General features: G+C 34.7%; 1 protein-coding gene across 1 annotated transcript in view; it reads left to right on the top strand.

The window, feature by feature from the left end:
- The window catches only part of LEMD3 (LEM domain containing 3), an 84,614-nt gene that overhangs the window by 36,134 nt on the left and 30,923 nt on the right, over positions 1–17,557 (top strand). Inside the window, exons 2-4 of the mRNA XM_017871590.1 lie at positions 9,261–9,298; positions 12,111–12,177; positions 14,694–14,761. Coding sequence (XP_017727079.1) covers positions 9,261–9,298; positions 12,111–12,177; positions 14,694–14,761 — 173 coding nt within the window. The remainder of the gene's footprint in view (positions 1–9,260; positions 9,299–12,110; positions 12,178–14,693; positions 14,762–17,557) is intronic.

Raw genomic sequence — 17,557 nt, 5'->3', positions numbered from 1 at the left:
CCTCTTTTTTTTTTTTTGAGATGGAGTTTTGCTCTTGTTGCCCAGGCTGGAGTGCAATGGTGCAATCTTGGCTTACTGCAACTTTGGCCTTCCAGGTTCAAGCAATTCTCCTGCTTTAGCCACCCGAGTAGTTGGGATTACAAGCGTGTGCCACCACACCTGGCTAATTTTGTATTTTTAGTAGAGATGGGATTTCACCATGTTGGCTAGGCTGGTCTCGAACTCCTGACCTCAGGTGATCCAGCTGCCTCAGCCTCCCAAAGTGCTGGGATTACAGGCGTGAGCCACTATGCCTGGCCTGGGTATTGACCTTTTGTCAGATGCTTTTTCTCCATTTGTTGATAAGATCATGTGATTTTTTTTTCTTTAGCCTCTTGATATGGACTACATTAATTTATTTTCAGATTGCACAGCTGCAATAAGTCCCACTTGGTTGTAATATATTGTTCTTGTTATACTGTGGAATTTGTTATTTGTTGAAGACTTTTGCATCTGTGTTCATGAGAGATACTGTTCTGAAATTTTCTTGTAATGTCTTTGTCTAGTTTTGGTATTAGGGTAATGCTGGACTCATATCTGCTTCTGTCTTCTGAAAGATATTGTAGAGAAGTGGTATAAGTTTTTCCTTAAATCTTTGGAAGAATTCTCCATCTGGCCTGGTGCTTTCTATTTTGGAAGGCTATTCCTTACTGATTCTGTTTCTTTAATAGGTATAGTCCTATTCAGATTGTGTCTTCTGTGAATTTTGACAGATTGTGTTTTTCGAGGAATTGGTGTGTTTCATCAAGGTTGTCAAATTTGTGGGCATAGAGTTGTTCACAATATTCTTTTGTTATCCTTTTGATATCTGTGGGATCCATAGTAATGTCCTCTTTTATTTCTGATACTAGTAATTGGTTTCCTCTCTGTTTTTCTTAGCTAGCCTGCCTAAACGCTTGTTAATTTCATTAACATTTTCAAGGAACCGGCTTCTGGTTTCATTGATTTTTCTCTGTAGATTTCTTGTTTTTTAATTTCATTGATTTCTGCTCTAATTCTTACCCTTTCTTATGTTTATTTTGAATTTAATTTACTCTCTTCTTGATTTTCCAAAGTGGAAGCTTATAAATGATATTAGGTCTTTCTTTCCTAATTTATGCATTCATTAAGTCATTTATGCCTTAGGTTGCAATTTTTTGAATTTTAGCAATCAGGCCTTGGCAATGATCTTGTGCAGTAGGGTATTAATAACTCCCACATGCTTAGCGTTCCAATAGTGGAACACTAGACATAAATTTAATAAATTTCCCTCTAAGCACTGCTTTTGCTATGTCCCACAAATTTTGGTACATTTTGTTTTCATTTAGTTCAAAATATTTTAAAGTGTCTCAAGATTTCTTTGTAAACCCATATGTTATTTAGAAATGTGTTGTTTAATCCCCAAGTATTTTAGGATTTTTGCAGCTATCTTTCCGTTGATTTCTTGTTTAATTTAGTTGCAGTGTGAGAGCAGTCATTGTATGACTTCTCTTTTAAATTTGTTATGGCATGTTTTATGGCCCAGAATGTGGTCTGTCTCGGTGAACATTCCATGTAAGCTTGAGAAGACTGTGTATTCTGTTGTTGTTTGATGAAGTAATCATTTGTTCATTATATCCAGGTGATTAATGATTTGTTGAGTTCACCTATGCTTACTGACTTTCTGCCTTCTGGATCTGACCATTTCTGGTACAGCAGTGTTGAAGTCTCTATGTTAGTGGATTCTTCTGTTTTTCCTTTCATTTCTATCAGTTTTTGCCTCACATATTTTGGTACTTTTTTGTTAGGTACATCATAAACATTAGGTATTGTTTTATCTTCTTAGAGAATTGACCCCTTTGTCATTTTGTAATGCTCTTCTTTGTCACTGATAACTTTCCTTGCCCTGAAGTTTGCAGTATCTGAAATTAATACAGCTACTCTTACTTTATTTTATTAGTGTTAGCATGGTATAACTTCTCCATATTTTTACTTTTAATCTACATGTGTCTTTACATTTGAGGTGGATTTCTTGCAGACAACTTATACTTGGGTCTTGTTTTGTTATCCACACTCATGTTTTAATTAGAGCATTTGAACTATTGATGTTCAAAGTAAGACTTAATGTCATCAGTAGCTAGAAACTGCCACTTTTTTTCTTCATTTTTATTTTTTTTAATTTCAGGGGTACGTGTGCAGGTTGCACAGGTTTGTTACATAAATGTATGCCATGGTGATTTGCTGCGCCGATCATTCTGTCAACCCAGGTATTAAGGCCAGTATCCATTAGCTATTCTTCCTAATGCTCTCCCTCACCCCACCCCCCTCTGATAAGTCCCAGTATGGGTCTTTCCCTTGCATGTGCCTGTGTGTTCTCATCTTTCAGCTCCAACTTATAAGTGAGAACATAGAGTGTTTGGTTTTCTGTTTTCATGTTAGTTTGCTGAGAATAATGGCCTCCAGCTCCATACATGTCCTTGCAAAGGACATGATCTTGTTCCTTTTTATGGCTGATAGTATTGCATGGTGTATATGTACCACATTTTCTTTATCCAGTCTCTCATTGATGGGCATTTAGGTTGATTCCATGTCTTTGCTCTTGCAAATAGGGCTGCAGTAAACGTATGTGTGCATGTATCTTTATAATAGAATGATTTCTATTCCTTTGGGTATATTCAGTAATTGATTGGTGGGTCAAATGATATTTCCACCTCTAGATCTTTGAGGAATCGTCACACTGTCTTCCTCAATGGTTGAACTAATTTACACTCCCACCAATAGTGTAAAAGCATTCCTTTTTCTCCACACCTTGCCAGAATATACTTCATAAAGACTTGTTGAAAAGCCTGTGGTTAGAAGTCTTTCTTATAGCTTTTGTTACAGAGATCTCAAACTGAGGGTACAATTATAATGTGGAATTAGTGCTTGAGTAAATGTAAGTAATTTCAGTTATAGTCTCTGTATTAGTCCATTCTCACACTGCTATAAAGAAATACCCAAGACTGGGTAATTTATAAAAGAAAGAGGTTTAATTGACTCACAGTTCTGCAAGGCTGGGAAGGCCTCAGGAAATTTGCAATAATGGCAGAAGGAGAAGCAGAAGCAAGTACCTTTTTCAGGAGGTGGCAGGAGAGAGACAATGCAGATGGGGAAGAGCTGCTTATAAAACCATCTGATCTCATGAGAACTCACTATCACAAGAACAGCATGGGGGAAACTGCCTCCATGATCCAATCACCTCCCACCAGGTCCCTCCCTCAACACATGGGGATTACAATTTGAGATTAGATTTAGATGGGGACACAGACCCTAACCATATCAGTCTGATATCATTTCCCCCCCCCAAAATCTTCATTTTTATGTTGAGCAAGTGTGAGACTTTCAGATGATTACAAGGTTGAAAGAGACCATAATTTTTTTAAATCATATATAAAGACTAAGAACCAGCTAAGTAATAAGGATAATGGAAAATTTGACTCTGAGTTTTAACCTTTTACTTCCTTAGACACATTGTTTTCAGTTTTCTTTATATTCTTAGTACTTTGATAGCAATGTTTAAAGTTTTTTTTTTTGTTTTGTTTTTTTTTTTTTACAAAATCTGTGTGTACTTTGTTATTTTAAGCATAGTTTATTTGAAAACAGCATGGGATTTTGCCTCTCAAGGACAGGTGAAAATTGGGAGTTCTGTAGGAGAGCAGAAGGCAGAAGTGGAGAAGCTTTTGTGTTCTTGCCCTTTCCCTTCTCTATATCTGATTATCCCCATCTAGGTTTGTATATCGAAATTCAGATCAATAGGTGGGATTACAATTGAAAGGTTATTAATGAATACAAGGGTGGTGGTACAAGAGTTTACCTTAGGCAAGTGTTATGGAAGACAGTAATAGATAATTTTGTCCATAAAACTTTTCCTATTATGATTATGTAAACTCAATATTCATATGTTAAGTATACATCAGGTGAACTGTTCCTGTCATCTAGAATGACCATCTATTTAATAAAGCCATGAAACAATTAGAGAACTTTCAGAAAACAAATGGGCAAAATGCTGTGTTGCAAAAACATGTCCTGCCTTGTTCATCCTGTCCATTTTTAGATTGGTCTGGATAATAGTGAAATGCAGAACTGTTTGCCACACAGGTGCAATGTTTTGCAGCTGTTGGAAACGTTCCCCCTCACCCAAACCCCTTTGCTTTCTTCACATAAAATTACGCGGTGCTGACACCATTCATGCTAGAAGATGGGATTTGAGAATTTGAATGTCTGTTTACATAAAGATGTAATACAGAGAGATAACTGCACATTCAGGCATCTGAATATAACTGCCTAGATGACTTTATTGAAACTGTCCTTAAGGTCACACTAGCCTTAAGGTCATGGAGTTTTAGAGACTGCCTTTAAAACTCCTGTCTGTAGAATTGCTGCCCTCTAGGACTGAATGTCTGAGGACAGGGCTTATATATATTTATTTTTAAATCTGTTGTAACTAGCACAATACCTGGACATAGTAGGCACTTTATATGTTTGTGAATATTTTATGTTGCAAGATGAAGCCAAATGAAAATATCATTTAGATGTAGTATGGTACTAAATCAGAAATTAGAATTTTTTTAAACTGATGTCATGTGGTACACTCTGTAGTAGTCGTATGAACAGAGTGCCATGGCCTCAGAGAGAAGGGGAGTGAATAATTCTGTCTGTGGAAGTCATGGAATACTTTATATTTTTATATATCATGGAAAATACCTCCCTAGACTACAATTGGAGAATCTGTTTTGAAGAGAATTTTTTCCTCATCTAAGAGAAAATGTATTTTTTAACAGCAGTGTTTTCCCCCCATATCCCCATTTTTGTCATTTTTGATGCATTATATAAATAACCAAATTAATGATTCAAAATTGTAAAGTTTTAGAGCATGCTTTCTTTATATAAAACCGATGTTTTATTTTCTATAGTTATTTCTATGATGAGAGTTATGTAGGCATTGGAGTCAGACTAAATAGGTTTGGAGCCTCATATTTTTTTTTTTTTTTTTTTTGAGACGGCAGTCTCGCTCTAATCGCCCAGGCTGGAGTGCAGTGGCCGGATCTCAGCTTCATTGCAAGCTCCGCCCTCCCGGGTTTATGCCATTCTCCTGGCCTCAGCCTCCCGAGTAGCTGGACTTACAGGCCCCGCCACCTCGCCCGGCTTAGTTTTTTTTTTTTTGTATTTTTTAGTAGAGACGGGGTTTCACGGTGTTAGCCAGGATGGTCTCAATCTCCTGACCTCTTGATCCGCCCGTCTCGGCCTCCCAAAGTGCTGGGATTACAGGCTTGAGCCACCGCGCCCGGCCGAGTCTCATATTTTTGAATCCCAACTTATTAAACTGTTTACCTCAAGGAAGCAACTTAACCTCAGTGTGTCTCAATATTTCTGTCTGCAAAAATGGGGCTAATATCTACTCTGAATGGTAGTGTTATGAGGATGAAATGAGGTACCTCTTGAGTACATGGCAGCAGCATTATTCCTGGTGCATATTAGGAACTCAATAAACATAATTTCCTTTTTATTCAAATAAGAGGGTTGTAGTGATCAAGACTAGTACTTTTCTGGCATTGACGAAACTACTCATCTCGGAGACTGTAGTATGCCCTCAAGTTTCTGTTTGTTTAGCATGTGCATAGTACCCAGTATCTGCAAAGGCATTGAGATACGTGGCGATACTGCAGTCTTGGGGCTGGGGGTGAGGAGTTGAACACCAAATATTGAAATCATGATGAAAGGTAGTAAATTACTGAGATTCTGAGAAGGGGGATTCTGAGAGGGAGGTCACGATAAACTGCAGTGATTAGACATCCTTCATGGTTGTAGCATAGCTACAAACTGAACCTTAAAGGCAGAATGGAGAAAACATTCAGGCTTAAAGAAGACCAGAAAGATCAAATGCCCAGTCTTCTGAGAGAATATTTTTGTGTGCTGTAATTGACAGTGGTTCCATGTATATAGATCAAAAAATTGTCATAGCAGACTGAAGCTGGCTGTGTTGACCCGAAGAAAGCATAGGAAAGCATCCTGGATGTACTATTGCCTGTTTTCCTGAGTCATAAGTAGCATATCATTTATTCTCCAAATGCTTGGGACTCTTAAGCTAGGAAAGCATATACTTTGAAGTTTATAAAAGTATAGATGTGTTCGGAAGTTTTTCCTTTTTATCTGAGAATTCATAACAGATGATCAATTTTATTTCTCTGTAACAGAATGGAAACCTGTTTACATTTGAGAAAAGACCAGTAAAACTAGTAACATTTTTGGAATTGTTGGGGTGTGGAGGGAGGGATTTGGAGGAGAAGCATTGTGTATCTTATAAGCAATTATCACAAGATAAGAATTTGTTCCTTGCAACAAAGTGTGATTAGAAGCCATTGGAAAATTTTGAGGGTTCTAATGAAACATTGAAGGAATTTGATTTTTACAGTTATTAGAATAGTTTAAAGGGAAAAGAAGTCAAAATATTAAGGACATTTACAAAGAAAAGTTTGGTATATTTGAGGCTTGAAATAATCTGAACTAAAGTATTGAAGAAGAAAGGTCCAAAAAAGCAATAGTGAGAGGCTGTTGGGAGTGTAGGGTTAAAGGAGGACAACAGATCAAAAATGGCTTCATGGCTTTGCCTTTAGGGGATGAAAGAGTAAATTTTGAAGGACCATCTCCTCATTATCATTGCTCTAGGATAAGAGATAAGAGCTGTAATTCACTCTCAGGTCCCTCCCTAGTTTTCTCTCCCTAGTTGACTGAATAATAAATGAAGTGGCAAATTTTTGCTGTGGGATGCTTTTGAAACAAGGTTTCTTCTCTTCAGTTACCTAATTGGGATAGGGTATTATATATTTTCACTAGGGGTAACAGTATGTGTTGTTTCGATTAAAGACTAGGTAATTTGAATGTGATAGAAGATATTGGTGTGTTTTTTAGAAATACTGAAATGATTTGGGGAAAGAAAAAAAATGTGTAAAGATACTTTGAAAACTTTGAGGGCTTTTAATTTGTTAGAGTTGCTGTTTTGGGGTGGTGTTTTCCTGTAAAAACTTAACCCCAAGGACATGTTTTACTTCTGCTGTTGTTAATAGGTCTCTGTTCATTTAATAGGTGGTGATTATCATGAGCATTTTGGGAAAAAAAATTTAACAGAAGTTTTGTTGGGCGGAAAGTATACTCTTGGCTTTTTTAGGTATGTTATACTCCAGGTATTTTAGACTACAAGGCAAGAGGCAGAAATCTAGAAGGATACTAGGGGCAGAGCAATATTTTCAGCAAAATTGTTTTCCTCCTCTTCAGCTTTCTGTGTTATCCTATCCCTCTCCCTTCTTAGTAGCTCAGAACATACCCTCCTCCAGCTTCCTGCAGAATTTAACACTTTTGCTTCAGTGTTAAAGCGTAAAGTGAAATAAAGAAGAGTGCCTAGATAGCACTACCAGCATTTTTCAAGCACTAACTGTGTGTCTAGTACTATGCTTGGTTCTGGGCATGCACATGTGTATAACACACTCCCTGTCTTGAGAAGCCCACAGTAGAGCAGTCTGGTGGACATTCATAATTTACAGTTACGCTTTTATGGAGCTACTCACAGAGCTGATTTTCCATTTGATAGTCTTAACAAAAAGTAATTTTGCGTATAATCAAAAAAGCAATACTAGCATGGCTTTTCTTCATAGACATTAAAACGTGGTTTTTGGAACTGCACACTTATATTTTAAGAATTGTTCTTATAAAGAGCAAATACTTCTTACACTTCGTATTGTTTGGCTAATTTATTGTCATTTGGCCAAATGACAAGGCATTTTTTTGGTAGTATATTGAGCTAAATATAGCTGTTCAATGTTTACATTGAAAATTAGTATTATTAAAAGGGTATCTTTTTAGTCCATGTGTTCTGATCATTAACATTTTATTTAATCTTGAAGCTATATTATTTCTTCTCCGTATTCCCCTTTTGAGTACTTTTGATTTTCTGTAATGTCTTTCGAAACTTTTCTTTCCCAACATTAAAACCCTTTGATGTATAGAGAAACATCGTTTAAAATCCATTAGCAAGATCCCTTATGATGATAACAGGATGCATTTTTTTTTTCCTTGCTCTTTTATTGTACCTTGTTAAGCTGGTCTCAGATGAACTTTCTTAGAATTAGGCAGTTCCTGGTTCCTATGGGACTTCCTGTTTTCTCAAATAAAAATAGAAAAGCATCTCAGAAAGGAAACCTGGTCAGTGTGAACTACTTTGTGAGATCAGTTAGTCTTAGTTAGTCTTAGTCGTAACCTGGATTATACAGATATATAGTCTATATAAAATATAAAAGTTTACAGGTATCTGAAAGCTTTGAATATTTTTGTATGTGATATTAAAATAAACAAAATGATAAGGAGAAGACTCTGAATAAAAACCCTGAGAGGTGCTACATATTCACCCATAAACATTTTTGTATCTTAATTTAGAGGTGAAGGAGGGGCATAGGGGTTGGATGGAAAGTGGTAAATCCTTTCCTTATTATGTAATATTTTATTGGACATTTGGAATTGTTTAATACTGAGATTTTAATGCTTAGTTACTTCGATCTGTATTTTTTTTTTCTTGCCACTTTTTCAGATGTTAGCAAGGATTAGGAACGTGGATTTAAAAAAATCATTAGAAGTCAGAATTCTAAATGAATTATTCAGTTTTAAAGCATCTTACAGATTTCTTTCAGTAGTTAACTGCTTCTTACTCTATATTTTGAAGTGAAATCAAGTTAAGGTGGAAACAAATGATATAGTCATTAACAGTAATAATAATGGTGTGTGTTGAGTGCATATTAAGTGCTTGACACTGTGTCAAACATTTTATCTTGTTTATCTCATTTAATCCTGACAACAACTGTATAAGGTAGGTATCATTGTTATCCATACTCCTTTAAAGAAGAAACTACAATTTAAAGTAGCTAATTAGATGTTAGTTCAAGGAGACATTACTAATAAGTGGTAGAGGTGGAGCTGGGACTTGAACTCAGCTTCTGTGACACCAGAGCACCTGATCTCAATGATTATGAGGAAAACCACTAATTCAGAGTGAGAATGATAAGTATAAGTCTGAAAAATTACTTCCCCAACCTTTATTATCACCAGTTTGTTTACATTTGGTTTGCATATTTGTATCCAGTTTTAGCAAAGTACATGCTGGCATTTCAGAGAGTTTGTTTGGGGGATTTTAATTCTTAAGTGATGCTAATACTTCTCTTTTTTTCTTTCCTTGATAGTAGAAAACCCCTTTGGTGAAACATTTGGAAAAATACAAGTAAGTAAACGATCATAATGCTGATAATTTCATGTCATGTTTTATATGATAAAAGCATTAGAATACTATCAACTAAAAAAAGTAATTTTAAAGTTATTTTAATCTAAAACAGTAGGTTTTATCAACTAAAAAATAGTAATTTTAGGGTTATTTTAGTCTAAAATAATAGGCTTTCTTATTCAGAGTGTTCCTTAACTTTAGTATAATGAAATCTGACACAGATTTTCTCTTAAGAGCTGAACTGTTTATCACTTTACTGTAAAAGACAACTGCCAAGTAAAATGGGAGTGGCATATCATCAGTGGATCTTGTCTTACACTTAAAAGTATGCCTTTTGCCTGTAGTTGCTGGATACCTTAACAGTTTTTGTCTGTTTTGCCCTCATTTTATCTCTTTGGATCTTCTGCATATTGGCATGCTTATTCAACCATCAAAAGGACTTAGAAAGACAGCATATCCTTCAGGCTATTTCTTTAATTTTTTAAAGAGTGCTATAATACTAATTTTAACTTAAATCTTATTTATGTAAAAATATTTTTCACTTACCCATCATTACAGGGACTTCAGAGATTAAGATGTTTAAGCTTGTAATTAGTTGTTAATTTTTAATTATAGGAGCTGTTATATAGACTTGCATAGAAAACATTATTTGTTGTACTGAAGGATGTGTAATAATGTGTAATCACATCCATAGAATATTACTTTCTGTTGTTAAAGTGGAACTCTGAAATAATTAGTAATATTCTATTGTGGTGATAATTGTTTAAAACAAAGTTGGCTTTTTCAGTTGCATTATTAAGTATAACAGTGCTATAGTGTCATAATTTAAATTTGATACAGTATACTTACTGAACATTGGAAATAGAAGACTATTTTTTCTGTTTAATTTTCCCCAAGGAGGAAACTGAAGTTCTGAACTTCTGAATAATAGTAATAATTATAATGAAGATAGTGGCTGTTTACTTATATTAAATGCTCATTCTGTACAGGGCCCCTTGCCAAGTTGTATTAGTCTGTTCTCACGCTGCTAATAAAGATATACCGAGACTGGGTAATTTATAAAGGAAAGAGGTTTAATTGACTCACAGTTCAGCTGGGGAGGCCTTACAATCATGGCAGAAGGTGAAAGTCGTATCTTACCTGGTGGCAGGCAACAGAGTATTATATGTAGGGCAACTCCCCTTTATAAAACCATCGGATCTCATGAGACTTATTCACTATTCATCACGAGAATAGCATGGGGAAAAAACCCACCCCATACATGATTCAGTTACCTCCCACCACTACCTCCCAGAAGACGTGGGGATTATTATAATTCAAGGTAAGATTTGGGTGGGGACACAGAGCCAAACCATATCACAAGTGTTAAAATTCATTATTATTTAATCAAAGACATAATGCAAACAGTTAAAAATATCCTTGAAGAGAAAATTGGCTGAGGGTTGAAGAAGGAAATATTTAATGGTGACAATATATGAGAAAATTGGATAGAGTCACCCTATAGATTTTCTCCCTCTAAAATGAAAACAATAATCTGGCCCTTACTAAAACAGACAATTATAAAGTAGCTAATTCAAATTATAAAATTGCCTTTATTTAATGAAAGATTATTCGAAAGCTTATTTTATGTATTTACTTGTGGAACTTAAACTAGTTTGCAGAATGATTAGGGAAGCTAGTAGTTAGACATTAAGCTGAAATATTAGGAGACAATCTGAAAAGCAGTCAAAATGGAAGAAGAGTATAATCAAACTGTAAACCAATAAGTAAGTTTAAAAGTTGATTTGTATACTTTTCAGATTTACTGCTAGTTTAGTGTACTTGTACTAAAGATAATTGAACCAAAACCTATTTCTTTCTCAAAATGTATTCATTCACTTAACAACATATATCATCATGCCACTGTACTCTACTACAGCCTGACAAAGCAAGACTGTAAAGATGGATAGATAGATAGATAGATAGATAGATAGATACATAGATAGATAGTAAATAGTATGTGTGTGTGTGTGTGTGTGTGTATATATATATAATAAACACCTATTTAGATTATAATTTAGTTGACCATTTGGATAGCAGTTAAGGCCCTTGCTAAGGGTCTTTCTCATTGCCTAGAATGCTGATCTCTTATTTTTTTCCTTTGAAACCAAACTCAAATATTCTGTTCGATAGATTCTCTTCCCTCCTTCCCTTCCTCTGTATTTACAGAAAGAGGAGGGAAGAGAATCTTCTGTATTACTCTACAGTTGTTATATAACATTTAATGTCTTTTGCCCTTGAGAACACGAACCATCTTGTTCACTGGGTCTCTTGCGTTGCTGAGAGAACAGTTCTTAACTCCTAGTAGATGTTTGTTGAATGTTTGTTTCATTTTAATGGTTCATAAGTTTATACAGGGGCACCTCATTCCCTTAGTTTTATGTGGTTGAGTTAGATTAAAACAAGACATGAAGGGCAGTCTTGATGAAGAGAACAGTCTCATATGAGCAGTTTACATAAGAATACATTGTGTAGAGGGGGATTGGGAACATTGCTTTGGTGATTGATGGAGTTTATTGTCTATGAGACCTTTTTTAGCACTAACCTTATGCCAATTTTTAAATCATTCTCCAGAAAGTGGAATATTTAGAGCAATAGAGTCTTAGATTAAGGTTTCTTAAAATATGGTGCCCATTACTTAAAATGAATTTGTCTTTTAGATTGTGTGGCTTCTATGATTTTAAATTTACTGCTTTTTGTTTTTGAATAAGAATTATTTGGTGTATTTTTTTCTTGGAATTGGGTATTTCATAATAACTTCTTTTAATTTTAGGAAAGTGAAAAAAATCTTATGATGAACACATTGTATAAGCTTCATGATCGATTGGCACAGCTTGCAGGTAATTGTTTTAACTTTTGTAGTTGCTAAAATGTTTTGAAAATGTATGTAGCATGTTATTAGTAGAAAATCTTTTCCAAGTCCAGTGTTATATTTGTGGAATATTTTCTTTAGAAGTTTATATTACCTATACAGAGTGATTTTGATTTTACATGTGTATTTAATCAAGGCTTTTTTTCCTGTCTTCCATCTGTATTAGAGGTAATATATGTATATACGTATTTATATATATTATATAGTTATAAAGTTGATCAAATTCTTTATTGCATTAATAGTAACAAAAAATCCTGAAAGCTTAAGTATCAGAGGAATTAGGTAAGCAATGAATTAACTAAAATATTAGATTAAATATACAAATGCAGATTTTCTTTTATTGGTTGTATAGGTATCATTCTGTTGGATAAAGTAAATTTATTCTCCTGCAATTTTCTCTCCTGATTCATTGCATTTTCCTCGTATTCTGCTCGTAGCAATTGTTTGAGAGCTCTAAGGTAGTGAGCTTGTCTGAAATTGGAATAATTTATTATAGATGAATTGGTATCAAGTTTAGCACATATAAACTGCAGTAGCAACTTATCTATTACCTTTTTTTAGTTCTTTTTTTATTTTATTTTACATATAATCTGAAAGAAGAGACTTGGATTCTTGTAAGCAGTCATAAGAAAAGAAAAATGCAGTTTTCAAACTTTTCTATGTAGCAGATCTTTTATGTAAACCAGATTATTGGTAGCAACCTATAGGTAAATATGGAACTTCTCTGGTTGAATGGAAGTATTTAGGATCCTGACAGTTTCCCATTCTCTCATCTATCTATGTTTTGTCCATTAGGTGCTTAATTCTGGTCAATTTTTTAAGCTTTTAATTCTGTATTATATTGCCAAAAGCCTTCTTTGCTTTGATTGTCATTCACACACTGCAAGCTAATGACATTTATTTGGTATACTGTAGCACTCAGAGATAGGTTAAGTATATGCTAGTTGTGCTAGCCAGGGATGTTGCTAACACAAGCTTCTACAGGTATCTCTGTAGCATTGTTTTATCAAGTATGGTTAATGGCCAGCTAAATCAGCATAATCTGGTGTGCTTTTAAAGGTAAGATTCCTTCCCCTTGAGTAAGGGTCAGCAAGCTTTTTTTCTGTAAAGGGCCACATAGTGGATATTTAAGGCTTTGTAGGTTAGTTTGCCTCTGTCATAACCACTCAGTTATGTTATACCATGAAAGCAGCCATAAATACTACATAAGTGAATGAGCTTGGCTGTATTCCAATAAAACTTCATTTATAAAAACCATCAGTAGGCCAGATTTGACCCATGGGCTGTAATTTGCAGACCTCTGCTCTAAATCTGTGGGATCTACATCTCTGAGGATGCACTAATAAACTTTCAAGACTTGTTCATTTAACAGGTACTTCTCCCCTTTTTATGGCTGCTGATATTAAAATGATTACTTGAACAAAACTGAAATACGAACATGGCTACTTTTATTTTAGAAACATTTGCCAAGGATTTTACTTTAATTATTCTACTTTCATGTTAACAAAAGTTTTTTAACTTTTGAAAGACACAGGGAAGGGAAAACGTGACAATTGGAGTTCAATGTGAGGATAATTTATTTCTAATAACCACTTACAGTCTAAAGAAAAAGCTCTGAATTCTCTTCTTATCAACAATTAAAATAAAAGATAAATGTAGTTTTCCAGTGATTTATATGTAGCACATCCCTTTGTAGAAACCAGATCATAGGTGGAAACTTGTACCTGATTTCCCTGTTGATCTGTTATAACAATTTTTTTTTTAAAGATTTTTTTGAGACAAGATCTTTTCTGTCACTCAGGCTGAAGTGAAGTAGGGTGATCACAGCTTACTGCAGCTTCAAATTCCTGGAGTCAAGCTGTCTTCTCGCCTCTGCTTCCCGAGTAATTGGGACTACAGATGCACACCACCACACCTGGCTATGTTATAACAATTTCTAAGGCATGTACACCGCTTGCTAAAGATAGGATTAGTTATACTCTGAAAATGCACATACTTTAATTCATTAATAAATTCAAACTTACTTGAACCTTTAAATGATTAGCTTTAAGAATAGATGTGTAAATTAAGTTAGCACAATGAATTTGCTGAATTTTTTTCCCTTTTAGGAATAATACATATTTCTGAAGGGCGTCTTGTATGCCAAGATCTGTGGATAGGCATCAGTGTGACAGTTCCTATAACAGCTTACAATTTAGTTGGGACTATAAGAAAAAGATATGTTCCCGTTTGGACTGAAATGCATTTAAAAGTGTGGTTAATGTAAGGGTAGTTGTTTGTTTATATTCTTACTGGAATTTCTTTGTTTATATTCTTACTGGAATCTTCTAGAAAGTATAAATAATATTGTTCATGTTCTTTGTTTACTGATTATAATAATATAACCTATAATTGTGTAATATATAAAATATTTGAATTAATTGTTTGTTTTCTTGTGTTTAAGAGAGTACTGATTCAAAATTAATAATATGCTAATCTTTCCAGGAGATCATGAATGTGGCAGTTCTAGTCAAAGAACGCTTTCTGTTCAAGAGGCAGCTGCGTATTTAAAAGTAAGCAGTGAAATTAGAATTTTAATAGTTATATTTTTAAAAATTATATAAATCATTGCTACTTACAAGAATCATATATTTGATTATTTTAATTGTACTGTTAAAAGCTTGGACCTACTGTTTGGTGTAATATGAGCAGTTATGAGAAAGTGAAATTGTGCAACTTTTTTTTTTTTTTTTTGTGAGACAGAGTTTCATTCTTGTTCCCCAGGCTGGGGTGCAATGGCTGATGTTGACTCACTGCAACGTTCACAACCTGGGTTCAGGCAATTCTCCTGCCTCAGCCTCCCAGGTCGCTGGGATTACAGGCACCCACCACCTCGCCCAGCTAATGTTTTTTGTATTTTTAGTAGAGATGGAGTTTCACTATGTTGGCCAGTCTGGTCTCAAACTACTGGCCTCAAGTGATCCGCATGCCTCGGCCTCCCAAAGTGCTGGGATTACAGGTGTGAGCCACCTGTTCAATTTTTTTTTAGTTTGTTTTAGAACATTCTCTATGAGAGAATGCATATTAATTTGGAAAGGGTACAAAGAAACATTGATCAGAGGGAAATTGAGATAGGTGAGTAATAGCATGTAAGAAAGCAGGTAAACATCTAACCATTTATTTAAAATCTTCTGTCCCAGATCAGTTTCTTCTCAGAATACTAAGAGAACTAGCTGTTGAATTTTCTAAACTACTGTAAATAATTTCTGGAAAATCTTAATGAAAGGAAAGGTACTAGAAGATTAAAGATGAATAAATGTCATTCTGATTTCTCAGAAGCGAAAAGTGGAATTTGAAAACCATATAGGAAAGCTTGTTGTCAGTCCAGTTCCATAAAGATAATTTCATAAAGATATGAGTTCTTGCAAATGGAAATGTTGATCCTTGGAAGGTGGCTGGCATTTGAATGTGGACAAGTCATGCCATAAAAATTTCATGCCTCCCATTCCCTTGTTAAAATTGTAAAAAATACATAACATGAAATCTATTAACATATTTTTAAGTATGCAGTACAACTATATGTGCATTCTTGTACGGCAAATCTCTAGAACTTCTTCATCTTGTATGACTGAAACTCTATACCCATTGCAGGGCAGGTCCCCATTTTCCTCTGCCCCATATCCCTGGCAACCACCATTTTACTTTCTGCCTCCATCAGTGTGATTAACAGATACCTCATATAAATTGAATCCTGCAATTTTTGTCCTGTAACTGGCTTATTTCCCCTAGCATAATGTCTTCAAATTTCATCCATATTGTAACATGACAGTATTTCCTTCATTTTTTAAGGCTGAGTAGCATTTCATTGTATGTATACACATATTTTCTTTATCCAGTCATGTTGATGGGCTTTTAGATTGTTTCCACCTCTTGGCTATTGTGAATAATTCATCAATGAACATGGCAATACAAATACTTCTTTGAGACTTTACTTTTAATTCTGTTAGACAAATACCTAGAAGTGGGATTGGTAGATAATATGGTAGTTCAACTTTTTATTTTTTGAGGAACCTCCACACTGTTTTCATACTGACTGTACCATTTTACATTCCCTCCAATAGTATAGTAAGATTCCAGTTTCTCCTCATCCTTACCATTTATTTGCCTTATAGCTCTCTGTGTTTTCGATTTGTGTTTCCCTAATGATTACTGATGTTGAACATCTTTTCATATACCATTTATATACATATACATCTGTGTGAATATATAGCATATATGCAACATATATATAATACCCTATTTGTTGACCATTTGTGTATCTTCTTTGGAGAAGTGCTGTTCAAGTTCTTTACTGATTTTTAAATTCGGTTATTTATTTTGTTTTTGAATTGTAGGGGTTTCTTATGCATTTTGCATGTTAACCCCTTGTCAGATACATGGTTTGCAAATATTTTCTCCCATTCCGTAGGTTACTTTTTCACACTTTCACTGTTTCTTTTACTGCACATTTTTCTATTTTTGCTTTTGTTGCCTATGCTTTTGGTGTCATGTCCAAGAAATTATTGCCTGTATCAACATCAAGAAGCTTTTCTTCTATGTTTTCTTCAAGGAGTTGTATAGTTTCAGGTCTTACATTTAAGTCTTTAATCCATTTGGAGTTGATTTTTGTGTATGGTGTAAGATAAAAGTCCAGTTTGATTCTTTTGCATGTGGAAATCCAGTTTTCCTAGCACCATGTATTGAAGAGATTGTCATTTCTCCATTGCATAGTCTGGCACCCTTGTAGAAGATTGTTGGATCATATATCAGTGGCTTTATTTCTGGTTCTCTATTTTGTTCCACTGGTCCATTTATGTCTGTTTGTATGCTAGTACTATACTGTTTGGATTACTGTAGTTTTGTCATATGTTTTAAAGTCAGTGTGAGGCCTTTGTGGTTCCATATGGATATTAGGATTATGTCTTCTATTTCTGCAAAAAACACTTTTAGGATTTTGTATTGCTGTATTGCTTTGGGTAGTATAGTAATTTGAGTAATATTAAGTCTTCCTATTCACAAACATGAGATGTCTTTCTATTTATTTGTGTCTTTTATTTCATTCAGCTTTTTTTTTGTAGTTTTCAGTGTATAAGTCTTTCACCTCCCTGGTAAAGTTTATTCCTAAATATCTAAATCTTTCTGATGCTATTGTAAATGGGATTATTTTCTTAACTTCCTTTTCAGATTGATTGTTGTTAGTGTATAGAAATGTAACTGATTTTTGGCCGGGCGCGGTGGCTCAAGCCTGTAATCCCAGCACTGTGGGAGGCCGAGACGGGCGGATCACAAGGTCAGGAGATCGAGACCATCCTGGCTAATACGGTGAAACC

Source organism: Rhinopithecus bieti, unplaced genomic scaffold (assembly GCF_001698545.2).
Source record: "Rhinopithecus bieti isolate Rb0 unplaced genomic scaffold, ASM169854v2 scaffold_5924, whole genome shotgun sequence".
Classification (NCBI taxonomy): domain Eukaryota; kingdom Metazoa; phylum Chordata; class Mammalia; order Primates; family Cercopithecidae; genus Rhinopithecus; species Rhinopithecus bieti.
Note: the sequence above shows the minus strand (reverse complement) of the source record. Positions and strands in the feature narration are given on the sequence as shown.